The sequence below is a fragment of the Geospiza fortis genome, unplaced genomic scaffold, assembly GCF_000277835.1.
Source record: "Geospiza fortis unplaced genomic scaffold, GeoFor_1.0 scaffold8, whole genome shotgun sequence".
In the NCBI taxonomy this organism is placed as follows: Eukaryota; Metazoa; Chordata; class Aves; order Passeriformes; family Thraupidae; genus Geospiza; species Geospiza fortis.
Genome location: NW_005054414.1, coordinates 1,658,026 through 1,685,432, shown reverse-complemented (window position 1 = coordinate 1,685,432; position 27,407 = coordinate 1,658,026). Strand labels below are relative to the sequence as shown.

At 39.8% G+C, this 27,407-nt stretch overlaps 2 protein-coding genes across 3 annotated transcripts; one reads left to right on the top strand and one right to left on the bottom strand.

Annotated features, from left to right (window-relative positions):
• The first annotated feature begins 385 nt into the window (after positions 1 to 385).
• KRAS (KRAS proto-oncogene, GTPase) lies at positions 386 to 20,920 on the top strand. Of its 2 annotated transcripts, none has more exons than XM_005426412.2 (4): positions 386 to 669; positions 6,149 to 6,327; positions 8,005 to 8,164; positions 20,449 to 20,920. In XM_005426412.2, the coding sequence occupies exons 1-4, from the start codon at positions 559 to 561 to the stop codon at positions 20,563 to 20,565; spliced, it is 567 nt and encodes a 188-aa protein (XP_005426469.1). In that variant the 5' UTR covers positions 386 to 558; the 3' UTR covers positions 20,566 to 20,920. The 2 variants fall into 2 exon arrangements, with proteins under 2 accessions (XP_005426469.1, XP_030917322.1); XM_031061462.1 differs by lacking the exon at positions 20,449 to 20,920 and adding an exon at positions 14,208 to 14,342 and having other exon boundaries at positions 428 to 669.
• Positions 20,921 to 21,805: 885 nt separating this feature from the next.
• Positions 21,806 to 27,057, bottom strand: ETFRF1 (electron transfer flavoprotein regulatory factor 1). The gene is made up of 2 exons (XM_005426411.2): positions 26,953 to 27,057; positions 21,806 to 26,846 (listed from the first exon to the last, which is right to left on the bottom strand). The coding sequence occupies exons 1-2, from the start codon at positions 26,995 to 26,997 to the stop codon at positions 26,631 to 26,633; spliced, it is 261 nt and encodes an 86-aa protein (XP_005426468.1). The 5' UTR covers positions 26,998 to 27,057; the 3' UTR covers positions 21,806 to 26,630.
• Between the last annotated feature and the right edge of the window lie 350 nt (positions 27,058 to 27,407).

The window sequence follows — 27,407 nt, the reverse complement described above, 5'->3', positions numbered from 1 at the left end:
GGCTCGCACGGCAATTAAAAATAAATAAAACCCACCCTAAACTGTGAGGGGAAACCGCCGGGAGAAGCCGTGCTCGCCGTGTTCCCCGTCCGGGCACGGGAGGCTGTGAGCTTCATCCCGAGGGGAGCTGGGACGCTCCGGGAAACCCGGGCGGGCTCCGCCAGGCACCGGGAGGAAGCAGCGGGGAACTAAATCCCTGCACGGATTAATTCCCTGCACGAAACACTCAATTCCCTTTTCCCGGAATTCAGTATGGGTTTTATTTTTTTTAATTTAGTATGGGGTTTTTTGGTTTTTTTTTTTACTTATTTCGTGTTCTTTTAATCTCGGTGTGACCGCTGCCTGTCGGCCGAGTGCCCGCTCTCCATTCCCTGTGTGTGTAATATTTGAGGAACAGCATTCCTTCATCCCTTTTTGTCTTGTCTTGCAGGGAGGGAGCTGCTTCCCGGTAATAGTAGAGGATCCTGACGCTGAATGAGAAGGCACCGGCAGCATCCTCGTTAGTGGGAGCCCAGCTCTGCTTAATGTTGGTTTCTTTGTCATCAGGTCTGCTAAAAAATGACAGAGTATAAACTTGTGGTGGTTGGAGCTGGTGGTGTAGGCAAGAGCGCCTTGACAATACAGCTAATCCAGAATCACTTTGTGGATGAGTATGACCCCACAATAGAGGTAAACACTTCCGTCTCATACTTTTTGTGAGGGGAGATTATCAGTGAATAATGGTGCTTGTTTCCTTTTGATACTTACCACAAGGACAGAGCTTTATAGTAAAAAGAGCTCAGCGATAATGTTCTGCATTGGAGACAGAATTGCTATGCTTCTTGATCTGGCTGTGGAACAACAGCTGCAGTAACAAATTACCAGTTTTGATCAATTAAAAGCATGGTGTTAATTGCCATGTGTCCTTGGGCAGTGTGGATGCATGTGTTTAGGATCTCCATGACGAAGTATTAGCGAACTCACTTGAAAAAGCTTGATGAAACCCTTGATAGCTTTGTGCAACCTCTTAAATGGGACATTTTTTCTTAGATAAGAAGGAAAATTAGTGGTTGTGAAATGTGTGTGCCAGTCTTTCTCAGCTCCTATCACTGGGATCTGTTTCACACAGGGAGAAATGTGTCCTAGGATGTTGCAGTGAATGAAGCAAAAATTGGAGCCTGTTCTGTTTTGGTTTTTTCTCTCTTTAAACACACCAGTATGTGTTTCCCTATCTAGAGAAGTTGTTACAAGATACCTTCTGGAGTGGGTTCTTTGAAATACATGGCTTAGTACCTCAAAGTTTGAAATTGTATATAAGCTTTAAAAGTTGTTTTAAAGGTTTATAATGAGCAGGCAAGCTCTGCCTTTTAAATACAAGAAACATACTGGTGTTGTCTGAAATCTCCTGTGGATCGGTGCATTTAACAACCTCAGACTCTATAAAAGGAGAAATGACACCATAACTTACCCTGGGTTTTTATGTTCCCGGCACTGAAACTCTGCATCTCGTGACTTCATTTATATGTTTATCCAGCAAGGCACTTCCAGGCTCACTTGAAGGAATCACAAGGGTTTAAATCTGGGCTTAAAATGGAGACTTGGGAAGTGTGTAGGTAGTGATTTTCAGGGAGACACAAGCAGGAGGAGCCAGTGCCCTGAGGTGGCACAAATTTAGTGGTGGCACAAACAGAGATGTGTTGACTTGAGATTCTTTCCATGTGTCTCCTTGTCTGTCTCTTGCATGGCCAAATAACATCTTGCTTGCAGAAGGTTTTGTGACTAGACCTGTGCAGAGAAGTCTGATTTACACCAGCAGAGCAGCTCTTTCAATTACTAAGATAGGAAGTCTTAAAACAACAACCCCAAACACTCTCTAAAATCACACCAAAGTTTCTGAGAGGAACAAGCCAAATAGGATTTTACTTTTTCCTGCAGAAGTACCTTTGGAGGCTGTTGGCCTTTGATGCTTTTTCATAATTACCTGGGTTTCTCTTAGGTTAGAGGTGTGTTTAAGCACTGCAGAAAGTGCTGTGCAGGTTCCATCTTACAAGTTGTTACTGTGTAAACAATTTAGGAACACAGAAACTTAAATGCCAGTATTCCTGGAGCACTTGAGGGATTTTGCTATTCCACCAGCTGAGTGATTTGAAGGACATTAAACACATTTTTAATGTAGAGTAATAAAATGGAAATACAGTTCCTTATAGAATGAACCTGAAAACCCCAGAACTGTGTCTTTTATTCATGGAATCATAGGCTGATTTGGGTTGGAGGGGACCTTAAAGATCATCTTGTTCCCTTGGGCAGGGACACCTTCCACAAGACCAGGATGCTCCAAACCCTGTCCAACCTGGCCTTGGCCATTTCCAGGGATGGGGCAGCCACAAATTCAGTGCTGTGGTCCAGAATCCATGTGTTCCTTAAGAATGACACCAAATTAACTGGTAATTAGGCAGTCTTTAGGTTTTGCCAGCATTCACAGCTTGTCACATGCAGCAGCATTCATTTCTGCTCCTTTTACAAGTTCTTGTCTACTAGATCCTGTTCTTATCTTGTAAATTCTGAGGCCTCAGGGATGGAAACTGTATTTTCCTCCTCCTGGTAACTGGCTTTGTGTGTGCTCATGTGTGGGTAAGCAATATTTCAGTGCCAGTAAGGGCAGGCTGTGATTTGGAGTGGCAAACAGAAATGAAAATTTGGTTTAAATGCTGCAGTTCATGCTTGGGCAGAAGAATCCACTTGTTTGAGAAGGGTTGGTGATGGTGCTTTCTGTGTAGGTGCAGTTGTGATGCTGATCAAAGAACAATGGCTGTGGAGTGGATTTTAGGCAGTATGAGGAGATAAGGCTAAAATTGCCTTGATTGGTAAATAATTAGGATAGTTCAGTGGTGTCACTATTGTTGTTTGCCACTTAGTACTGCTTCTTTCATTGTCATTCAGCAGAATGCTTCTTTTTCTTGAAGATAATCATGCTGAATAATTTGGGGTAAGATAGGAAAGACAGTTTAGTGTTTGTTGTCCATGGTATATTTCATAACTACACAGTTACTGAATAATTCTAAGTATTTCCTGTGATTAGCAGAATGAAACTCCACACTTGTAAAATTCTCCTGTTGTGAAGACATAATATGGTGCAGCAGAGGAAAAACCACATTAATTACTTAATCATAGGTGCCTTTACAGTGTTAATTTTGCTGCTGCTTTTTGGTGGAATAAACCTAATGATTCAACAAATAACCTGATTGGGAAACGTCAAATTTCAGGGCCTGCTTGAGTGCTTTATTACTTAAATCTGAGCAGAGCAGATGGCAGGGCAGGGGGAGGACTGGAAATGAGTGTTTGGGTGGCTGCAGTTGTTCAGACATCGATGCTTTATGTGTGTTTCACAGTCCAATGCTTTATTTGAAGGCGATGTCCGAGCAAGGATTTATAGCCAAGTAATTTTAAGTGTTTTATTTTAAATTAAATGGGCAGCAACCGTTGTAAATCTGGCCTGAGCAGCTGGGGCAGTGCCCTCTACCGGCCGAGGCTGAGTAAATCTTACTTGTGCTCCCTTCAATTCCTTTCATTTTTTAGCTTTTTTACGTTTTCAGGACGTTTCAGCCCTAAATATGTGTCGTCTTTTAAATGTCCCAGAGTAAGAGCAGCTTTCCTAGCTGCTTGTCAGAGGCTTTGAAATTGGATTAGCCAAATCCCTCGGCTGATTTAGGAATACTGATATTTAAATCCGTGTTTTTAAATGACCTGTGCCCTTGTGAAACAAGCACCAATATTTAGTAATAGCTTAGTCTCGGGAGCTGTGATATTTTAGCATTAAATCTCTGGTATAATGGAGTTTTGTGGAGTAATAATTACTTGCCTAGATGGGATTTATTAGGCATTGACGATTTTTTAGCTAAATTCCATATATAGTGTAAAGCTGAGATTTCATATCATATATTCTTATCAGTGCTTGTGAGCAAATGGAATTATTACCCTTTTAGCATAATTCTTGCTGTTTTTTATGGCTTGTGAAAGACCAATAAAAGCAGGTTATGTGATCAATTAAATTTTTAAAAGTTACATACTGTATACTGGGGAAAAACTGGAATTTCACATTTCAAGCTGGGTAGGAATCAAGAATTAATCTTCTAGTTTGCATTTTGTTTTTACTTAATAGTGTCAAATGTGAATTTCAGATTTGATGTTTTGCAGGGAGGAGGGGGAAAAGGCCCAAAAAAATTAATTATTTCACTAGTCTGTAAATCATAAGCTTCATTTTTCTCTCCCACATCTTTCTTTCCCTTCTGCTTCAAATCCCCTCACTAGGTAGTCACTAAGATTTTCTCTCCAGAGGTGCCAAAGCAACTAAGCACCTCAAAATAATAATTTTTGTATCTTGTGCTCTGCTCTTTTGTATTTTGTGCTCTGCTTTATGCTGGTGCATCTTTGCTGCTACTGCTGACATGGTAGGCAGTTCTTAAAAGCAATTTTCTTTTCTCTTAAAATTTATTTTCTTTGATGAAAATTACGTAAAGCTTTTGTTTAGCACTCAGTTGAGGGGAATTTCTTTCCCTTTGAAGTTCTTAAGATGGAAAGGAATAGTACAGGCTTTTCAAGAACTGCTTTTCATATTTTTGAACTAGCAGTCAAATTGCAAGAAGAGAAAGTGCAAGCTTTGTAAATATGTCTGGTATAATGATAGAAGTTCTGCTAGAACTATGATAAAGGTGAACTAGGATCTGCTCCTAAAGGATGGGGGATTTGCTCTTGAATGGAAGTGTTGAAATGAAGATGCATCCTTAGGTTTGGGGGGTTTTTGTTAATTTTTCCCCTTTAAGCAGCAAGATAGAATATTAATTATATTTTAAAACACAGTGGAGCTTGTGTGTTTCTCAGCTGTATCAATATTTAAACATGGCTTAAAAGTTTCTGAAGTAACTTCTCCACTTATTACCTGATCACAGAATTTGCACTTCTGTGAAATAAATAGTCTCAAAATCATGCTGGAGGCAAACTTCTATCTTGAAGGTAAACAGTAAGAATTATTTTATCTGATATTGTGAGCCTGGATGACATTAAACTGTAAATGTCAGGTTACAGAGTTGGTTTGGTTTAAAATACTGTTTTTTTACAGTTATTTCCTGCTTGTTTTTTAGCATGAGCAGCAGGAAAGGAAAGAGTCTTATGTAAAATTACAAATGGCTAGAAATTGCCTAAGAGTAGGTGTACTGTGCCCTAAAATGGGTACAAAGAAGGAAGGTTGTTCTGAATTCACCTTGCAGCTGGCTAGAACTGCAATTTAAATGCTTTAATTCCCTTCCCTTAGCTTAGGTTCACTCCTGTATAGTGTCAGAACAGCAGCAATGTTGTGTTAATCTCGAGCTAAGGCAGCTGAAAGGTGACAGCAGGAGCTTGTGTTCATACCTGTTATTTGTTACAAGAGCTGCTTACTGGGAATAATTCATGCTGCTGGTTGATGACACCTTTTCCAAGCTCATTGCTTTATTTCAAACACAGGGGTGTTTATAGAAATTACTGGGCATGTAATGCTCACCTTCTTACTGCTAAAGCTGTGTTCTCACAGAGGCCTAGCACCTAAATAGGGATGTAATAAAATCTGGCTGGTGGGACTTTGTACAGATTTTAGCCACTTGAGTCAGTGACCTGAAAGCTTTGATTTGATAGCATTGAAATAATTTGTTCTGACATCTCTGTGAACCAGCCCATCAGGGTTTTAATATGGCTCTGTTGGTCTGTCCTGCCTGAAAAGCTTCAATTTTAAATATATCAGCTCAACTTTGATAACAGCAGATATCATTATGCACACCTGCTCAGGCATACAAAACAGATTTCCTGTCCCAAACACTGAAGGCGTTTTATTCTTCACTTCCTTTTCAGTGGCAAAGATTTTTGGAGTTGTCTTACTTGTGTATTCTTTCTGGTTTATTATTTTGTGCATTCTTGTAGCATAGAATGAGGGACAAATTGTGGTTGAAATAGCAAAATTAGCAGATTTAATTTTATTAAAATTAAAATAAAATAAAATGTTATTTAAATTAGCGAGCTTAAGCACAGTCAAACCCTTTCAGTCACTCTTATTGCTTCTAAATAATTTGATTATCTCCAGATTTACTGATGTTCAAAACCTTACCTGTTTGTGGCTAACCAAGGTGTATTTTTTCCCTAGGATTCCTACAGGAAGCAAGTAGTAATTGATGGAGAAACCTGTCTCTTGGATATTCTTGACACAGCAGGTCAAGAAGAATACAGTGCAATGAGGGACCAATATATGAGAACAGGGGAAGGCTTCCTCTGTGTGTTTGCCATAAACAATACAAAGTCTTTTGAAGATATTCACCATTATAGGTGTGTATATGAGGAGATAATCCACCAGTGCTTGTTATTAGGTGGGAAGGGGGCTTGTTCTTCCTCTGGATAATACAGTGATCTCTCATGAAATAGGGAAAATCTGAAAATTAACAATATTGCAGCTTATTTGTGCATCTGTTATCTGGAATTTTGGGTAGTCTGAAAATCTGCCTCGCTCATAAATGAGGTGTACATTATTGTGACTTAGTACTCTGAGTCAAGACTTACCCGAAGATAAATTCTGTCCATTCCATTGATAAAAGTGTTTGCTAAGATGGAAAAACTGAAGCTGTTGTAATTGTACAGATAGTAGTGTCAATTGCTGGTTTTGTTTGGGGCTGGAGGGGGAAATACCTGGGGATGTTGTGAGAAGAATAACCTGTGTGAGCCCTGGTGCCTGAGAAGGACAGACACACAAACCAGAGCTCCAAAATGACAGTAAAAACCAACTTTTACTAATTTATTCATATTATCTTCTTTGAAATAATTAGTTAAGAATTCCAACTCATGCTTTCTTTGTCAACTACACTAATTTAGAAATAGAAGCAGTCTCTGGTGATTACCATAGCAGATAATTTATAACTTAGTGCCTTACTGTTATCCTGAATTCTCCCTGGGTATTCTGTTAGAAGCCAGTGCAGTTCCCAGCAAAGATCACTGAGTTCATCAGCATCAGCCTAAGGTTAGTCCCAAAATGTGTTAATCTATCCACAGTTAGGTAGTAATAATAATAGTAATATCACAGATGGGTTTCCTGTGGGTTTAGAGGAGAAGGGAAAAAGGCAAGAAAGATGTTGGTGTAAGGCGAAGAAGGAGCATACAGGTTTTCATGAGGAATTTTTGTTTTTAAAGAGAGTTGCAGATTAGCATAAGAAGACCTTCACAGTTTATTTCAAAGTGTGTTGGGAGTTGAGTCTGGAATTTCTTCTGTGCTTGACAGACCTGTGGGTGACCTTCCAGGCTTGAAGCTGAATGATCATAAGGAGCTGGAAACAGTGTCTATTTCAATTAGGGAACACACTGCTAGATTATTTGGAAGGCAGAAGTAGTGAAATGAAAGATTTTTATTCAAGATTCCACACAAGTACATCTAACATCTTTCAAGATCCTTTCTAACTAGTGCTTGAAAAAACTCTTACCAAATTCCTCTCTGTGGAGAGCCCAGACCAGTGGTCTTCAGAGTTTTAAAACCCCTAAGTGCAGAATTTTTAATGCTGTCTTTACTTAAAAAAAATCACAACCTCCCCCCAAATCCAAACCAAAATCAAGACAGCAGACATAGAGCTTTTGGCAGTGTTTTGGCAAATGAATTGAGTATTGAGTGTTGAATATGAGAGGTAAGTACTAAGATTAATAGCAGAGTTTGTTAAGCTTATTCTTATACTAGCTGCTAAAAAATATTTTTAAAAAACAGTGTAATGACATTAACCTCTATGGTAGTTTATAAAATTTCAGGCTTTTGGTTGGTTGATTGGTTTGTTTTTGCTTAGTAAGATGTTAAACTTGATGGTGACAGGATTGGTCAATTTATTTTTTAGTGGCTTCCTACAGTGCATGTGCAGTAGATTAACATAAAGAATGATGTTCAACTCTGTTAATTTAATGTTTTAACTGTTTTAAAATCTACTATATAATACTTGTTAAATGCAGTCTTCTCTTTTTCGTTGTTTTTAGGGAACAAATAAAGAGAGTTAAAGACTCAGAAGATGTCCCAATGGTGCTAGTAGGAAACAAATGTGATTTGCCTTCCAGAACAGTAGACACAAAACAAGCTCAGGATTTAGCAAGAAGTTATGGAATTCCTTTCATTGAAACATCAGCAAAGACAAGACAGGTAAAGCTCAAAACTTCCCAGGTGCAAAGGCAGAGCTCTCACCTGAATTACCATCATGTTAATTATTCCAGGCATTGACATTTGCTTAGTCATATCAATGGATGCATTTCTGCAGATTGGAAATCCTTGGGGTGTTTCTTCTTTCTGTCACCTTGCTTATAATTGGTAATTGTTTATTGATGAGTGATTGATTGGCTTCAAGTGGGCAGACTCAGAGTGAGACCTGCCCTGCTGTTGCTCTCTTCTGTTAGGTGGTTGCAGCATTCTTGACCTTGTGAGAGCTTTTAATAGAATAAAAGCACTTCTGCTTAGAGGTGAGATGCTTTTTTTCCCTTAGCAAGAGGATTAAACAGACAAGCAGCTAATTATTTTATTCTGATTTAAGTGTTTTCATTAATAACAAAGGAATTTTTCCTTGAGGCATTGATTCTCTAATTAGGGGGACATGCTTGATACACCTAAGCAATTGACCTTAAGGCTATTTCTGAAGTTCCTGAATTAGTTGTTTGTGTAAAATGATACTTTTCCTAAACTTTAGAGCTCACTCTTGATTTATTGTAGCTCACTGGTCCTTTCAGTGCCTCTCTTGGGCTCTGTGAGGACACAGGTGGCAGAGTGGCACATCTGAACTTTCAGGAGAAGAGAAGCTTTATGGATAGAGGTGGAACTGGTTCAGTCCTTCTGGAAGAAAGCAATCTTGAAAAATGCTGGTTGGTGGTTTCTCTTTAAAGAGCAAAGATTTTACTGTCAGTACAAATTAGAACAGGCCTGAGTGACTCCTACTCTGCATAATTAGGAGTGTTATGTGCAGGTTGTGTTGTGAATCAGAAATTCAGGAGGCAAATAGGGGCAGAATGCTGCAGTTGGAGTAACTGCTCAGAATTTCTGTGGAGATCCAGCTACATCACTTGGCAGAACTTCCTCATAGCTTGTAAAGCATTTTTGGAGCTGAGAAATGAATATTTTACTAGTGCAAATTTGCTCCACCCGCCCAAGTTTTTGACAAGTTGAAACCTGGGCTAATTAGTAAAACTTCACAGAGCAATGCTAACTTCTGGCAACAAAGAAAGTCTGTTAGGTAGGATGAAAAAAACCAAAGCAGAATTACCAAACTTGAATGACTGAGAATAAATTAGGCCACACAATTGTCCTGAAGAAGGGGGGCATACAAGTGGACTGAATAATGACAGTGGCTTTGTTTGGAAGGTGCAGTATTAGTGACTGTCATGGAGATAGGAGGGTGAAAAAATAACTCTGAAATTACATTTTAGGTTTGAAACAATAGAAGTGCTGCACCAACATCTAGGTTTTACTTTGTTCAGTCTGTCTTATACAGCATCAGGCTTTGTTGGGGAAATATTCCTTTTGCATAGCCACTTCTATTAAAAAGGATATTTGAAAGCAAAGATGCCCAGTAGACTATTTAGAACCTGTTAAATTCAAAAAGTTGGCACCACTAGGGATGGCTGCTGATTCTTTCCCAGTGCTGTTCAGAGCTTGTTGTGCTATGAAATTCCTTCATAGGATGCAATGTAAATAAAATATTTTTGAGAAGAGAAAGAACTGGAATTTAGTTATAGCAAGAGGATCTAAATATTAGTGTATGTGATTGTATATACATGTGTGTGTGTATGTGCGTAGAATGATTTTTCAGTCACACTGTCATATATATAAATATGTGTGTATATATATATACATACACACACCTTCTTCAAAAGTGGTTTTAAATTAGGGGGGGGTCAAACCATTTTGGGAGCTGCATATGGCCCATGGGCTATAGTTTTATTCACTCTTTGTCTAAAGTCAATATATAAATAAAACTCTGGTCCTCGGTCCTCATGGAGACCTTCCAAGTATGAACAGATGCAGCTGGTGGTCTTCTGGGGTCTGTGGAAGCTCTGCCCTGAATCTTTCAAAGTAGGAACCTTCTTTTCCATTCCTGTCCTCACCTTCCACCGCATGGAAACATCATACTAATGCCCTGCTGAAAGGCACCATTTTCCTGCCTCTGCCCTTTCCTGTGCCCAGTTCTGCTGGAGCTCAGAGGGAATCAGAAATGTTTCTGCAGAAGGAAACTGGGAAGGTGGAAATAGGAGGGAGTTGTCAGAATAGACTTTTTTGATTGCCAATACACTCTTTTAAAAGGATGGCATTGCATGCTCACACAGAATGATGTCTCATTCAGCTAAGTTTTTAAGATTTTCACAAATTCACAGGCAAGGACAGAAAAGAATATTGAAATGAAGTACAGAAATAAGCTGTTCTAGAAATTAGTGTGTTTGGGTTCTGACTGAGAATAAAGATGTAAACTCCAACTCACAGCATTAAGATTGTGGTTTAAGCCAAATCCCTCTGTGAATTTTCAAACAAATCATTGAATTCATCACTGAAACCTTGCTTTAGTGGGCCCTACAACTTGGGTATAAGGCTATAGATTATTAATATTTTCTATTGGACCACTGACTGAAATCAATATAATGTAATTTATGAAAACTAGTGATAGTCCTGTCTCTGAATGTAAGCAAGTGGCAGTACTGGTGGTTTTGTAAGGCCATGAGCATTTACTCATCCTTTCACAATCCTCATGGAGAAGGGGATGAACGGCTTAGGTTTATTTTGATTGCTGATTTTGCTTTTCTCTGTTTGACATAAGCTTTATATTCAGGTTCTTCCCTGCCTACATGAGCATGTAGCTCCCAATATTATAAATAATATCAGTGAGAGATGAGGGACAAACTTGATTTATCCCCACCAAGCTGCACCTGCCATTCTTTATTGGGCTTCTCCTTGCCTGGGAGTTACACAGGACAAAGCGGTAAGGCCAGATCACCTCAGTGTGGTTTGACTGTAGGGCTTTGTTTCCCTTGGAACATTTCACCTTTCCTGCTGCTATTGGATTCACAGGGAAAGCAGATGAATGAGCATTATTGCAAGCATAGTAAAGGGTTTTCCAAAGTTTGAGGTCTCTTTATTTAAATAAATGTTTAAACTCACTTTTGAAGTGTGTAATGAAGAAGTTGACCTAAATCACCAGAATGCTGTTAAAAAAGCATTTTGGTTATTTCAGCTGCCTGATGTACAGTGGGTTAGACCCCAGCCTTTTGATCAAACTAAGTGGAGAACCTGTGCCTGGTCTGGTGAAGTAACTGGGGCAGTATTTACAGAAATTCATTCCTACACGTCAGTTAAAATTCATGGCTAACTGGTAACTTAGTTTGCTTGAACCATTTTTTAGGTGTTTGCCATATCTGCTTAATGATACTGTATCACTCCAAGCCATTTTTAATCCACTTCTTGTGTACAGGTTTCATCTTAAAGCTTTCTTTTCAATGAGCTTTAACTTGGTCAGACTCTGGGGGTTGAGTTTTTTCTTGTCACTTGCCTGTTGTAAGGTAGAACTTTTCTGGAAGAGCTTAGTCCTCCCCCAAGGACAAAGCTCCAAGGGTAGAAAGTTCTGGTTGCTTTTAGGAGATCAGCTGTGATCAAGTGTTTAAGGATGGACACAACAGTTTTGAGTTGTCAGGGCTAACTTTCATTAGGTTCCTTTAAGTGCTGCAGAAGTGGAACTTGGGAAAATTCCTGTTTGGGATACTTAGGCTGTTTCAAACTCAGACCATTCTTTGCACATGGTCATGTTTTAAATGGAGTATTTGGCTGTCATTCAGGAGGCAAAAGCACCTCAAAAACATTGCCTCAAGGTCCTGGCTTCCTTGGGCTGTTTAGATTTTGAAGTTTTTAATAACTGCCAAAGGGTATTTTTGCTTCCTGCTCTGACAGCTAAAAGAACTGGTTAGTCCCATTTTATTTATATGGTCATTGCTTATTGAAGGAAAAAAATACTAGAGAGCCTTAAATTGGTATTAAGTTTGTAGGATTGGCATCTGGCTCTTTAAAATGTCACCTTGTGCTAGTGCTATAAGCAAATATGTGTCTGTACAGATTTTCTTTCAGAATAATCTTTTTCAGCAGGGTTCATAAGTCTATTCTTGGTGGTGGCAGTAATAGCAATTTCTTTTCTCACTCTGTCTCTCTCCATCTCTCTGCATTGCTAAAGCAAATTACAGCTCCTACTGGTGATGGGAAAGTTGGCAATAAATGTTGACTCAACAATTGTTACCTAATTTTTCATGTGAAAGCTCCATAATCAAATTACATCTTTCTACTTCAAAACAAATTTGCAAAAATGTTGATTTTTGTACAGCCTGTGCTTTGGCACATAGCAGCTGATCAATGTTTGCTGTTTCCACTTCAGAAAGAAACTTCCATTCCTTCCAGCAAAACATGGAAGTATGAGCTTTACTTGGTTTTTTCCTGTTTTAGTGGTTTTCTTTAGATTTTGCAACCTGACAGACCTGGAATGTAAGACTTGTCCCTACTTGACTACATCCTGAGAGGGCAGATTATGCATCTACAGGGAAATACAATCCAGGAAATAAATCTAGTTCATTTAATCTTCAAATTGAAGAGGCAGTTGTTCAGAAGAACCCTCAAAAAACTCTTGAAGTGTAATGATTAAGCAGCAGTGTGTTAAAAATAAGTGTTCAGTGTGATAACCTGTGGCACAGGTCATGCAGAATGACCCAGTAATTGTGGCAGTAAATGCTGGCTGGCTTTTGTTGTTCCATGCAGAATATGAAGATTAAATGGAGAGAGAATTTATGGAAAATCTGCCAAATAAAAGCCCAGACTGCCCATCGGTAGGAATAAAGCTTTGAGGCTTAAGTGGTTGTGCTGCTTACCATGATCATCAGTGTGTTGTGGTTTTATTTTCAAATGATGAGTTTGTATTAAATTAATAACCCTGTTCATCTGATTGAGGAGACAAGTACTGAGATTGATAGTACAGCAGAGGACAGATTTGCTCTCCCCTTAAAAAGCTGCAGTGGAACATTTTTCATTTTGTTCTAATAAGAACATCCTCACAGATTGATCTAAATTCTTGAATTTATCCACAGATACACTAATTTTGAAATATTTTAACTTGGAGCTGGTGCTGTATCTCTTTATATTGCATTTGGTTAAAGACGTCTTCAGTCTGTACATTTTTTTTTTAATGCTTGTAATGTCATGTCCTAGTGGACTTAATGCAGAGCTGTAGAAAAGTAATGTGTGACACCAGAGAACTAAAGCATGTAGCTCTGTGTCATCCCTGGAACACCTGAGGAGCATTTCTGCAGCAGATTAAAATCTGAGCAGCAGAACTTCACAGATTGTTTGCATTTAGTTGTTGTTAAGACACCCTTGTGGTTGCTGAGTCTGGTCCAGAGGAACAGGTCAGGTGTGTCTTGCTGATGTAATAAAGCTCTTAAAGATTACAATAATGAACATTTGCTGCCATGGCTCAGATACCACTTTTCCTAAATTTAATAGCACAGCGCTTGCTTTATGAAGTTAGTAGCTTTAAAAACAACATTGTCCCAAATTAGTATTCTTAGAAATCTATTTTCTTTATAACCACTTAGGAAATCACCTGGAGGGATTTTTTTATTACTTTGTTAGCTTGATCCATGGATTTTTGCAAAGTTCTCCTTCTGACCTAAAGAATAGAACATGAGGGAGCTTGCTTTTCTTTGCCCAAACAGTAACGTGTTCTCACTTTGGCTCAAAACTGCAAGTGGGTGGTTTAACTATGTGTGTTCATAAGTACTCCCTAGTTCACAATCTAATAAGGTTTTGTGCCTACTGCATACATCCATGCCCACAGAAATGTGGGAATATTCAGCAACACAAGCAGTATCATTTTCAGCAATGGAAGAAAAGAAGTCTTGCTCTTTTTTAGGCCCAGTGTTACCATGCACAGAAGGAAAGCAGGGCTTGAAGCACAGATATTCACAATAATTGGTAATCAAGAAATTAAGTTTTTATCAAGCAACAGATGAGCAAGCCCAGCATTTTAAATACATAAATGGAGCTCCATATACTTCTCTCAAGTAAAGCTCATAATTTCAGTGGTTTTGTTGTGGTTTTTCCCCTTCCATGGGTGTCCCAGTTTGTCTCAATCATTAACAAAGCCATTTTTAAGGAGTTGTGTTTTACAATGCAGAGAGTGGAGGATGCTTTTTATACATTGGTGCGAGAGATCCGACAGTACAGAGTGAAAAAAATCAGCAAAGAAGAAAAGACTCCAGGGTGTGTGAAAATTAAAAAATGCCTTGTAATGTAACAGGGTAAGTTTGTAATGTACCAGGGTAAGTGTTGCAAATCACTTGCCAAATAAAACTGATTGAGGGTGTCTTGCCAATCAGACTTTTTATGGCTAATCAATGACATAATTTCAGATATAAAACCAATCATGTTTCAGTGTCCTCAATATGGATTTGCTTTGTTTCATGGGGTTTTGGTAAATGGATTAACAAGAAGTCTTTACTGCAAATTGAATTTTCCAGCTGGGAAATGGAGGCACTGTTCTGAGTGGGAAGAAGTTAGGAGGAAGGAGTTTTATTAGGAATATATTGCAGATGCTGTTGAGGTGAATATTGGTTGAAGCTTCAGGCTGATGAACTGAGGGGAGAAGATTATAACACAAGTCCTCCTCAGATACAGAAATAGGAGGTTCCTAATCCAGCAAAACAGTATTTAACTGGTGTACAGGATTTTTTAATTCTCAGGCCCTTCTTTATGCCATGCTATTTTTATCTTGTTCTTCCCCAACTTAAAAAATTTACCATTTCTAGGAGCTTTTTTTGTCAACTATAATGTCATGAGTGATCCAGATTTGGACAAAATAAAGTTTCACCTTTTTTTGAGAGCCTTTACAAGAGGAGGGAGTGAAGGGACACTGGAGGAGGAGAGGGGACTAAACCAAAATCAACAGGAAAGCACCAAAAAAACCCCATACCCAAATTCTCACAAAATCTTTTTTTTAATCTATGTATTCTGCTGTAAGAAAAAAGGGAGGAGGTGAGGACAGAAGAAACTGGTATGGAAGAAGTGCTTGTCTAAATCACTTCCAGTGCTTTTTGAGTAAACCATCAGAGCAGCTCCTTGCAGGTATTCCTATCCCATTAATTCTTTACCTCCTTCTGCACCAGTGCAGAGAGTGAGTTGTTACTCCTTATATACTTGGCCAGGTGGGGGATGACCTGGAATTTCCCATTCTGTAAAAGAAAAGCTGTTCATTTTTCAAGGTATGTGTTTGTACTTCAGAATATGTGGCAGAGAAGTAGTAGCATTTGGGTTGTATCCTCCAGAGGCTGTCACAGTGTGGGAATATTCTCCTCAGTGAGGGAGTTTTGTTTCTCTTTCTGGGGAAGAAATTTTGATTCATATCAGTTTTTACTAGATCTGCTCAGACTTGTTAGTCTCAGCTTTTAAGTGATGAATGACTGCTCAGAGGTAGGATTGGTTTTTTTTGAAAGAAAATGGTGGAGTCCATTTTCCTGGAGATGTTCAGGAAATGACTGGATGTGGCACTTAATGCCACGCCATAGTTGACAAGGTGCTGATCAGTCAGAGGTTGGACTTGATGAGCTTGTAGGTCTTTTCCATCCTTAATGATACAATTCAATCACTTTGTGACACTCTTTGCATCACAGGTTTACATTGCAGGAAACTGGGAACTTCAGTCATGAAGCTCCCTAGTATTGCATCCAAACATTACTAAAATTGATGCCATTAAAACACCTTGTTTTATCCTTCCCTGCTATCAAAAAAACAACAAAGCTGGGCAAGATGACTTTTTTTATGAGAACAATAGAAATTAAGTTGCTTAAGCTCTGTAGCCTTCTGGAAACCAACTTTGCAGTTACATGGTGTGTTACTGATGGAACCATACCACAAAGTAGAATTTATTTTTTTATACTGGGACTTGAAAGATGCTGAGTCCTGTCTGCTTTTCCTTCCTGTTGGGAGAATGGGAATAAGATGGTGGGAATTGTGGTTTTCAGTGGAAGGATTTTTGCAGATTATAGGGTTTTTATTTATGTCTCAGAACATAAATGGCTTTCCTTCTGCCAGCTTCCTACTTTCTAGTGATGTCCAAGAGAAGTATTTTTAGGGGGTTTCACATCTTCCCCCCCCCCAAAATGAGGGAAATCTTCTGTCAACAGTGGATATTACTAAGTTTTGGATGTTTGTTGTTGTGTGTTCTTTTTTCCCCTGCACCCTGTTTAGAAAATGGTCTTGGATCTAAGGCTCTAGAACTTCAGGAGTCTGCTGAGGGAAGGAATACACTTGCCTTTATTCCCAAGTGTATTCTGCATGGTACTGGTGGGCATTTGCAGCAACTTTGTATTTAGGCAGTTGAGCTGGAGGAAGCATATTCCAAAATTATTATGGCACGCCTGTAGTCCAGTAGTGATTTGAGTGGAATGAGAAGTCTGGTATTTAAACCAGCCTGGCTTGTATTCCTTTCCAGTCAGTAAAAAAATGTATTATTTCAGTCTGATGTGTAGTAGGTGGCTAAGGAGAGCAGCACCTGGTGGTGTGAGCCTTACAGCTGGAATTTCAGCCTTCAGAAATACTCATTGTAATACAGACTGCAATGACAGTATCCTGTGAATAATCAAGCTGGATGGCTCAGAGTGTTTTTCTCCCTCTTGGAATATTGTTTATCTTCTTGCTGCCTGTGGGGATGCCTTCTTAAGTTCTGTTAGTCTTGCACAAGGAAACTGAAAACTTTGACTGCCCAGACTGCCATGAACTGCTGATGCTTTCCAATAATTTCATTCCTTTGGCTGTTACACAGTAAAGCAGAAAGGACGAAACATCTTTTGCTGTATTTGTAATTTCCAGCTAGCAGGGAGAAATTTCCAAAACTCCATGAGAAATCCTCAAAAGAGCTCGTTCAGTGAAAGTGTCAGATTTTTTAAATAAAAAGCACGCCACAAGCAGGCATCTAAATAATGTATTTCAGGTTGAGGTGGGTTAACAGTGAAAAGTTTGAATTACAGAAGTTCTAGATTTGAATTTAAAAATGCCTAAATCCTTGATTCAAACTGCAGTTTAATGGTTTCTCTCCATAGTACTACAGAGGTGTACAAATAACTTCTGTTCCTCATGACTGATACATGTGTGTATGTATATATGCATTATATATTATGTATATATGCATTATATATTAAAAAATACAGGAAAGAACTCCTACAATTTAGAATTTGTTTAAGGGTCATTTTTGGCACTGGGATTTTAAGGAATTCCAAATTCCTTATGATTTTGGTGTTTGTTATTGCCAGCCAGGTTTGTTGCCCAGTCTCATGCATGCTTGTGCTGGTGCTGCCACATTTGCAGCCTTCTGTGCAGCCATGGGACCATGTGGGCCTCCAAAAGCAAACTTGTAGCCAGGAGCAGGCTGTTCCTGTGGGCTCAGTTCTGCTGTTTCTGTTCCCTTTGCCCTTTAGAAGAGCAAGGCCAGGAGCAAGGCCTGTCAGTCACCTTTAGTGAGGCTCTGGGGTTTAGTTCTGAGCCTGCACAGGGAATTGTGAGTTTCTAATCTGCGCCTGGATTTAGTGCTCTCATTCAGTACATCTTAGCTTCCCCAAAGGCTTGCACACAATAAGTGCATTGTCAGAGGGAGGAAGGTCAGCTGCCTGCTGTCCCTCCCTACTGAAAGAGCTGACTGGAAAGGTTGGCAGCCTTTGATCTCGCAGCATTGATGCCTTAGGGACCTTCTGGAGACAGAGTATCCACTACTTACATTTAAAATTTAATGGGCAGGCTGAAAAGTGAAAGACCTTCCTTTACCTTGTGTTCTTTGCTTCTAACTCAGGAATGATCTAAGCATAGTTTTGTTTGTCATGTTCTATTAATGACCTGAATTGAAGATGAATTGTGGCAGGACCAAACATAATCAATAATTAGTGAGGCTTGGTCTGCAGAGGTGTAAATGTAAGGATGAAAGCCAAGTCACTTCTGTAACCTGCTCTAGTGAAAAGTGTCCCTGCCCACAGCAGGGATGATCTTTAGGACCCCTTCTAACACAAACCATTCTGTGATTCTATGTTGCAACATGTGCTGTATTTAACAGATTATCATCTTACTAGGTAGAAAAAATGTCAGCCTTGATTGGGAAGTTGTGTGTTTAAAGGTTCATGATAGCATCTGGGTATTACTTTGTACAAGTTATTTTCTTTGCGTTTATTTTAAAACGAGTTTAATGAGGGAAGATTGCTTGTTTGAATACTTAAATTGCAATTTCAAGTGTGTCTCATTTGAAGGCACCAACTGAAAGCCAGTTCTGAAAGGTGGTTCTATAAAAGTTCATGTGAACTGTCATGAGCAGAGGTTGTTCTTCTATGGTTCTTGTGTTTTAAGAATGAAACTCTTGTTTTATCTGTTGTGATACATTCTTCGTGCTGTGCTCCTCCTTAATACTGAGACCTGCAGTGGGATCATGAACTGTTGCTACTTCTATAGCATTTTCATACTTGAACATTGCTAAATATTCTCTTTGTGCATTAATGGTGAAGCTGTAAGCAAAATACACTACTTCTCTCTAAAGTAATACCAAGTATCTTTAATTTTCCAAAAACTAATGAGTGACATGACCTTTTGCAGAAATAAGGCTGTTCTCCCACTATGCATGCTGCATCAATTTTATATTGGTCAATAATGCCTCAAAATGTAGAACAAGTTGTTTGCAAGGCCTTGTAATATGCAAAAGTGTGCTATTAGTACTGGGAGATACACTGCCAAGGACTTTGAACATCTGCCAGGACTTTGACAGTTGTGCATAAATGTTTTATGAGCATGAAGATTTGAAATAAATTTAGATTGTGCTGAGTGCTGCTTTTTAAGTGAAGCTATTTCACACCTCCTTGTTGCTTGGACTTTTCATGGTAGATTTCATCACCACTTGGAGTTTGGTTGAAACAGTAACGAATTAAGTGATTTTTGGCTTTTTGTTTTTTCTGAGTTCACTTTCAGTTCTTTACTGAAGTAGGCATAGAGAAGGAAATGCAGAGTGTTGGGGCTTTTTTTGGCAGCTTGAAGGCAAGCTTGTGAGGCTGAATTTCTAGACCCAGTTCTATAGTGATGCATTTGGCCGCTGTGATACAGTATTTCTCAAAGATATACGGAGTAAGGTAGCAACGAATCAAGAAAATGCTTCTCTTAAGGATTTTATAACCACCTGTACTCAGATTATTAAATGTAAAGGCAAGACTGACAACATAAGTACTTTGGGACTTGAAGCAACCTCAGACCAAGGACCTAAATTGTTTCCCATAATTAAGTTGTAACAAAGTACATTGTACAACATTGTAATTGATAGTGGTCCATATCAGCCTTTTGGATATGCTGGTCTCTCTAGATCAGAGTTAATTTTGGTCAGCTGTAATTACTTCTGAAAATAATGAGAAACTACTCAGTGTGAACAGACTTCAGCTTTTGTGTCTGTAGCTCAAATCTTGGAGCCATGGAGAGTTGAAGTGACAATCCAGCACCAGAGAGAATGTGTTTCAAGGGTCCTTAACTTTCAAAGTGAATAGAATGATTTATCAAATAACTGATCATCAGGACATGGGATTGATTTGATCGATTTGCATGTGTAAAGATTTATAAAACTGTGGTGTGATTACTATACCAATGTGCCTGAGAAATGATCAGAATGTGTGGATTAACCATAACTATGTCTTTTGTATTGATTTATTGGTACAAATATTAGAATTCATATTCCAGAGCTGTATATAGATTATTGAAACATAAATATAGTTAATGCCTCACAACTTCCCTGTGAGGGTGGTGAGGCCCTGGCACAGGTTGCCCAGAGAAGCTGTGGCTGCCCCATCCCTGGAAGTGTCCTAGGCCAGGTTGGATGGGGTTTGGAGCAACCTGGGACAGTGGGAGGTGGAACTGGAGGATCTTTGAGGTCCCTTCCAACCCAGGCCATTCTGTGATAATACATACTTACAACCTAATTGTGAGGTGGTGTTATATAAATATACACCCTGTATATGATACTTTCCTAGCCTGTGGTGGGGCAAGGTGTGCTCTTGGAAATGGAGGTGAGGGCAGCACCCACTTCATTCCCCTCCTTCCCACACCACCAACGGAATTTCACCTGTGGGCACCTGAGAGTAACCTGCAGGATGCCCTAAGCGCAGTGTAGGAGCAGCTGAGCAATAGGGCAGCAGGTCCCTCAGGTGGCTGTGTCAGTGCTGCTCAGAATCCCTGAGAGGAACAGGATCAGTCCTGCAGCCAGGATTCATGGTTCAGAGGATGGCAGGTGGGCAGCAAAATGTGCTGGTGGAACCCCCCTCACATGGCCAGGGAGGGACACAGACTGTTCCTCAGCAGGCCTGTGAGTCTGAACCTCATCCTGATTTGTATCTTCTGTGTCTTTTCAGGGTGTTGATGATGCCTTCTACACATTAGTTCGAGAAATCAGAAAACACAAAGAGAAGATGAGCAAAGATGGTAAAAAGAAGAAAAAGAAGACAAAGACAAAGTGTATAATTATGTAAATACAATTTATCCTTATTCTTAAGAAGTACTGAAGTAATTTTGTACATTACACTAAATTATTAGCATTTGTTTTAGCATTACTTTACTTTCTGCTTCATGATCCTGTTAGCTTTACCTGAATGCTTGTTTTAAATGACAGTGGAAACTTCATTCCTCTTAAAGTGCCAGTATTCTTTGACTGTTGGTTCTTGAACTAGCAATGCCTGTGAAAATAAAAAAAAAAACCAACAAAAATCCAAAACAAACAAAAAAAAAATACCCACAAAAAGCCTGAGAACTGTCTTAGGACTCTTTGGTGCATGCACAGTTGCTAACTTCCTATTTTTCTTACTGATTGTGAACTTCTGTTCTGTGTGCAAAGCAAACAAATGATGCTCTACACATTTTAACATCCCCTATGAATTTTTGGGTTTATAAATTTGGTTGGGAAAAAGGACTAGTTAGCAAAAGAAACTTTCATTTCAGCCTTTCCTTTATTTTAGACTGATTGCAATAGAGAGAGACCAGAAGCCTTTATAGTCTTCCTGTAGATTTTGCTTCTAGGCATCTAGTCTTGTAGCATTTCAGATCAACTTTAATGAATGTAAAGAGAAAACTTTCAAAAAAATTTCACTGCAGTTTGTCACGGTCACTCCTTAAATACTCTATTTTTTCTATAAAAAATTTAAAAAAAAAAGAAAAAATCAAAAAATACAACAATGCACCCCTGGCAATGAAAAAAGAAAAAGTTCTAATTAGGTTGATTTGCTATTGTTAATGCATCTGACTTTTTGTGTCTGAAGAGCAAGGTGAAATCCCCATGTCAAAGCTTTGAGTAGCTTTGTTCAGTAGGGTCAGGATTTCACCCTGAGTGTCCCTAGGAAATACTAGAATGCCTTAAGAGAGAAATTGATTCAAATTCTTAGGATTTCCAGATGCCCATTTTGTGCAAAATAGGGGAGAAATTCTAAATTCCAGCAACATCAGATAAGTGAATGAAAGAGATGAATTTAGCTGCTTCATGCAAATAATTTGGAAATCCACTATGCCATGGAAATGGTGTGGAATTTGCACAATCTGTCAGCATAGAACATGATTTCCAGAGTCAGTGTTGTTTGTGTGATGTCTGTGAAGTACTGATTCAATAATTGGTGAGTGGCATTCCAGTGTCTAGACTGTTATGAAGCTACACCAAGAGTTTAATGTTGTCTTTCTCTGTGATTAAGTTCTCTTGTGATTTTTGTTCTTCTCTCCCCCCACTTTTTTTTTTCTGATTGGAATTAATGCAGGATTTTTGCAGGAGCTTTCACTTTTTGGTAGTGCAGTAGCCTAGTTATCCACTGAAGTACAAGCCAGTGGTTGCAGTGTTCGCAGCTCCTGGTGTCTCCCTGTAAACGTGGAGTTGTTTCAGGAGAGCTTTGCTCCCTGAAGGTGCACTTCTCCACAGGAGCTAACTCAGCTGCAGAGTGGCACTGGAAGGTGTGACTCTGGTGTACCCAAAAAATAAAACACAAGACATTGAGGTGGGATAGTTCAGGACACTGGAAAATTTGGAACAGGGAATAGCAGCATTGCCATAACCTGATGTTTTCCATGGAAATTTTATACATGTGTGTAAAAATTGGACTGTGTAACTTGGACCATTTCTGTGAAAAGTATTATTTTGCTTCTACAAAAAAATCCCAGAGTGACTGTTGTAGGTGGGGACCTGCAAAGCTGGCAGGGAACACAAGAGTGTCTGGATTGCTCCAGATTCTTTAATTCCATTGTGTCTGTGAGAAATCAGGCCTTTTCCTGCCTGTGCCCCCTGTTCCCATCCTTCACCAAAATCCAGACCCCTTTGTTCCTCTCAGCTTCAGTGTGAAATCTAAGTTATGAAATATTCTGAAAAACAGTAACAGGAGAACTTAACTTTATACTGTAAGGACCAATAAGGAGTAAGAACAGATTTTTAATGTCAAAAAATATTTCAGAGCTTCCAAGGTTAAAATGTGTTGGAGACAGTTACTTGCACATTTTATACTCTCTTGATAGTAGATGAAGAACGTAGCAAAAGTGGGTTGTAAGCCTTGAGCAAATGAAAGTAATCTTCAGGTTATTTTAATTTTGGTAACTGAGTCACACTGCATGTCAAATTAGGGCTGGTCTGATGTTAATTTAACTTAAAATTCTGATGTTAATTTAACTTAAAGCTGTTACGAGAATTTGTAGCTGAAAATGTCTTATTCATCAAAAGTGGGTTTCTATAGCTCTATTATAAAGCTATATATGAACAATGCTGGGGTTTTTCAGCAAAAGTGAGCTGTAGCTGCCAGTCTAATTAAATTAGTACAAAATCCATTTAGATTAGCCCTTATTTACTTGAAAAAAAAACCCAACCAAACCCCATCCTTGCCACTGTTGTGCAGTTTTGTCTTCCTGTTTGTTGAGATTTGGTGAAGTACGTTGGATTGCAGCTTGCACAGGCTGCTCCATCATCACTGCCCTGTCCTGCCCTGTTTGAGATGCTTCCACAGAACATCCCTGGGTGCTCTGTCCTGAGAGCAGCTCCTGAGCAAGCCTGGGAGTCACTGCCCATGTCACCACGTCAAACTGCCTTGTGTCAGGGAATAACACCTTCTTACAGTAGCTTTATGTAACTCTGCTAAATACCTGGGTCCTTGGTTTGCTCCAAAAGGAATTATTCTGACCAGTTTCAGTGCCCTGAAATTTTCTGCTACTCTTTTGCTGTGTGAGCTTTGTTGCAGTAACAGGATAATGGGTAAATACTGACACACACAATCTTCTGCTCTTGTCTAGACTATAAAGCAATACAATTATTACCTTCAAAGACCATCAAACTGTAAAACAAATCATTGTGTCTCAAGTTTACATAAAGCTACATAGTTGGTAAATCTTTCCTAACATTTCTTTATTCCACTGTCTTGTGTTTTCATGTTGAAAATACTTCTGCTTTTTCCTCTTGAGTGCCAACTTCTTACTAGAATGACTTCTTAATGTAATATGTTTACCTGGAATGTATTTTAACTATTTTTGTATAGTGTAAACTGAAACATGCACATTTTGTACATTGTGCTTTATTTGATGTGGAACATATGCAGTGTGATCCAGTTTTTCCATAATTTGGTTGTGTGACCTAGGAATGTTGGTCATGCCAGACATTAAGTTAAAAAAAGGAAAAAAAAAAAGACCACTGTTTGTTTTAAAATTTTTAATGTTTTTAGGAGTATGTGCTGTGAGGTGATCTGGAATTTGTCATTTTTTTGTCAAACTGTACTGCTCCTATTTATTGTAATGTAATAAAAAATAGTTATTGTGAATGTCTGTCCCAGTTTCCTTTTCCTCTGCAAGAATTTCAGGTAACAGAGCATCCCATGAGTTGCATGTGTTTGGCAGTTGTTCTCTATAGTCTTCCTTGCGCTTCTGCTGGTGCTGCCTGTCCCAGAGCTGCTGTCCTTGCCCCCCTTGGTGTCCCTGTCTCTGAGAGGAGTGGCTGCTCAGAGCAGGTGGAAGTGCAGAGGAGCTCAGTTGATGTAGAAGGAGCTTTTCACATCAGTGTGGTGGCAGAAACTGGAGCATGTGCATTTCATCACAAGGTACTGTACTCTGCCATCACTTTGTAAATTCTGTCCTAGAATTCTGTGAGGATGGTGCTGCATTCCCCCTCCTCCTCCTCAGGCCAGCTGTAATGTCAGAAATACTCGTTCAGCACCTGGGCTGAGCTCCTCTGGAGCTCTTCAGGAACAGTTCCCAGGAATTGGTGCTGTCTGAAGAGCTCCTGCTTTGTAACCAACAGCCCTGGAAACTTATTTTGCCTGCCTGAAGAACACCCCCAGTGGAACAGCATTTTTGCTTTTGAAATTTCAAAGGAAGTCACTGACCTGGACTGTGCTGTGACTAAACCCACCTCACTTGTGACCCTATAGAGACTGGGCCTGAGCGAGGCCCTTGGAGCTCTCCTGGACTGTGGTGGGCAGGGACCAGAAGTCTCCCTCAGAGCCAGTGAACTCCTGTTTGCTGTATGTGGAGGACCAGCACTGACAACAGAGCATGGAATGATGCCCTCCTTCCTTGAGGCTCAACCCTTCAGCCACTGACAAGAGGCAAAGGTATCCAAGGTAAGTGCTTCAATGAATTCCAGGGGAATTTTATACCTTGTACATAGTCCTTCAGGACTGTTTGTGAGTGTGGATATGCTATAGAACATGTACCATGGATAGTGCTCTCAGAGATTCTAAGTATTGTAGATTGGCAAGTAAACCAGGCCTATGAGTGAGTTGCTGTTGTGCTTATAGGAAATTCTGTATGAATCTTCAGTTAAATGGTTCTAAATTAAACTATGGACTAAGTGCTGTTAAGTTTAAGTGCTGTTAAACCTTCAGGCATAAATCACTGGTCAGATCTGGGGCTCAGTTCAGCAAGGGGGGGGTCCACTCTGAACTTAGTGACTCAATGGGAACATCTCCCTTATTCATTTTATCCTTAGCTTTTTACATCCTTACCCTTTTTGTATCCCCAGCATCCTCAGAGATAAGTTTTGGTTGATTTTGGTTTTAACTGATTGATTGTAGATTTTAGTTTGCTTTTTCTCTGTGTGCTTTAAGCACCTGGTAAATACTGGAGTGAACCTTGTTGAATGGACTTTGTCACACTTTCATTTTTATATTAAACCTGGTATTGCTGATGCCTTTGCTGGCAATTCTTTGAGTGACCTTTAAACACTCCTTAGTGCCAGTGTGAAGACTTGCTACTGCCAACAGCTCTACTGCAGTGATTCCTTACCTGTGTTTAAAGATTATTTCTCCGTCCATTGTCATTTAGTTGGTGGAAACACCAACCAACCCAGCAGAGTATCAGCTCTGACAAAGTGTGAGTTGAGCCAAGGCCTACAGAGACAGCCTGGAGCAAACAGCCATGGCCAAACTTCTCTTCCAGGGGCAAAGACCAAGTTTTCTCTGTTCCTGCTGCAGCAGTTACACAACAGTAGAAATCAGCAGTAGCAGGAGTTGTCTTTAGGGCCCAACTGCTTAAAAGCACTGTTGTTCGAACTCAGCCCTTTCCTGACCTCACAGTTGTCTCCCTGACACAGCAAGGTGGTGCCTCTGCAGGTTGAGCAGATGAGGTTAAAAACTGTAAGAATTTACTTTCACAGAATCACAGAATAGTCAGGGTTGGAAGGCACCTTTGCAGACCATTTAATCCAACCCCCCTGCCCAGGCAGGGTCACCTGCAGCAGGTGACACAGGAACAAGTCCAGGTGGGTTTGGGATGTCCACAGAGAAGGAGATTCCACGTCCTCCCTGGGCAACTGTTCAGGGCTCTGCCACCGTCAGTGTACAGAAATTCTTCCTCATGAGGTGGAACTCCTTGCTTTATGTTTATGGCCATTGCTCCTTGTCCTGTTGCTGGACACCACTGAAAAGAGCCTGGCACTGTCCTCTTGGCACCCACCCTTGAGATATTTATTTATATGCATTGATGAGATCCCCTCTGAGTCTTCTCTTCTCTGGACTAAACAGGCCCAGCTCCTGCAGCCCCTCCTCACAAGAGATGCTCCAGACCCCTCAAGTTTATGGCCTCTGCTTGATCCTCTCCAGGAGCTCCTTGTTTTTCCTGCACTGTGGAGACCAGAACTGAACACAGCTCCCTCCAGGGGAGGGAGCCTCACTTCTGAGAGGGTGCTCATTTCCAGCAGAAACAGATCGTTCAATGTGGAGGATTTTAAATCAGCTTCATCTTTCAGGTAACAAGCACAGCACCTTGAATTGACACCCAAACACACAGCTATGGGGTAAGAAGAGTTTCTGTTCAACACAAGCATTGAAGTGAAACAAAACAGGGCTGTGCAACCACTCCTTCTTGCAAAATCCTTTCATACCTGAAGTTTTAGTTTGAGAAGTTCAAAAGCAGCACAGGAAAACCTATTACCCATAATCTGCACACCCCAAACCCTTCAAGTGATCTCTGGCAGGGAAGCAGCTCCCTCATTTGTGCTGTAGAGGGTTGGAAGGATTTACATGTCACTTCTTTGCAGTTAGAGCTCTTTTATTGTTACCTTTCCTGGTGTGTGTGGTTACAGGCACAGTCAGGGCTTGTCGTCGCTGTAGTAGCGCTGCTTCATGGCTCGGTATTTCCTCAGGAAGTACAAAGCCTCCAGCTCCTTTATAACAAACTCTCCCCGGGCAATCAGCTGCTTAATTTTTTCTGGGTCTGTCTCATCTTTGTTTTTTAGAAAAGCTGCTTTCAAACGGCTTCTGAAGTAGTCTGCTCCTTTGGGATACTCCCTTCCAAGGTACAGCAGCTTGGAGAGAAAAGAATAATAATGTGGTTTTAATTAACTGAGTGCACAGTGAAAGGGGGTTTGTTTTCTGGTTAAGTAAAGTGCTGGTGGCATTTGAGACACTTACATTTTTGTACAGTTTTATCACTTCACTTCTTAAAGAATTGGCCATTCTCACATTTCAGTGAACTGTGTCCTTGTGTGATTTTTTTTGTTTGGGTTTTGTTACCTGAAGGATAATCAATTTGAAATTAGCCTTCTCTGGGAGTCAGTAAACCACCTCAGCCTTCCTAAAACTTCCATATCCCACCAAGCCCCATTTGCTCTAATTCTGGTTCTACTCTGTCTCTTCTTTCTTTTTCTTTCCTACTTTTTATTCTATTTAGCTTCTCACTGTCTTCTCCCCCCACCCCCCAAACAGAAAACAAGAAACTTCTAATAACTTTCAACAACTGGGACACTTTGTGCTGCTCACTGGCCGCTTTCTCATACCCTTACAATTCCGCACCTGCTGGCCTGGCTGCTTCTGTGGTCTGCCAAAAAACTAAAAAACTGTATCTACATATATTACATATATATATA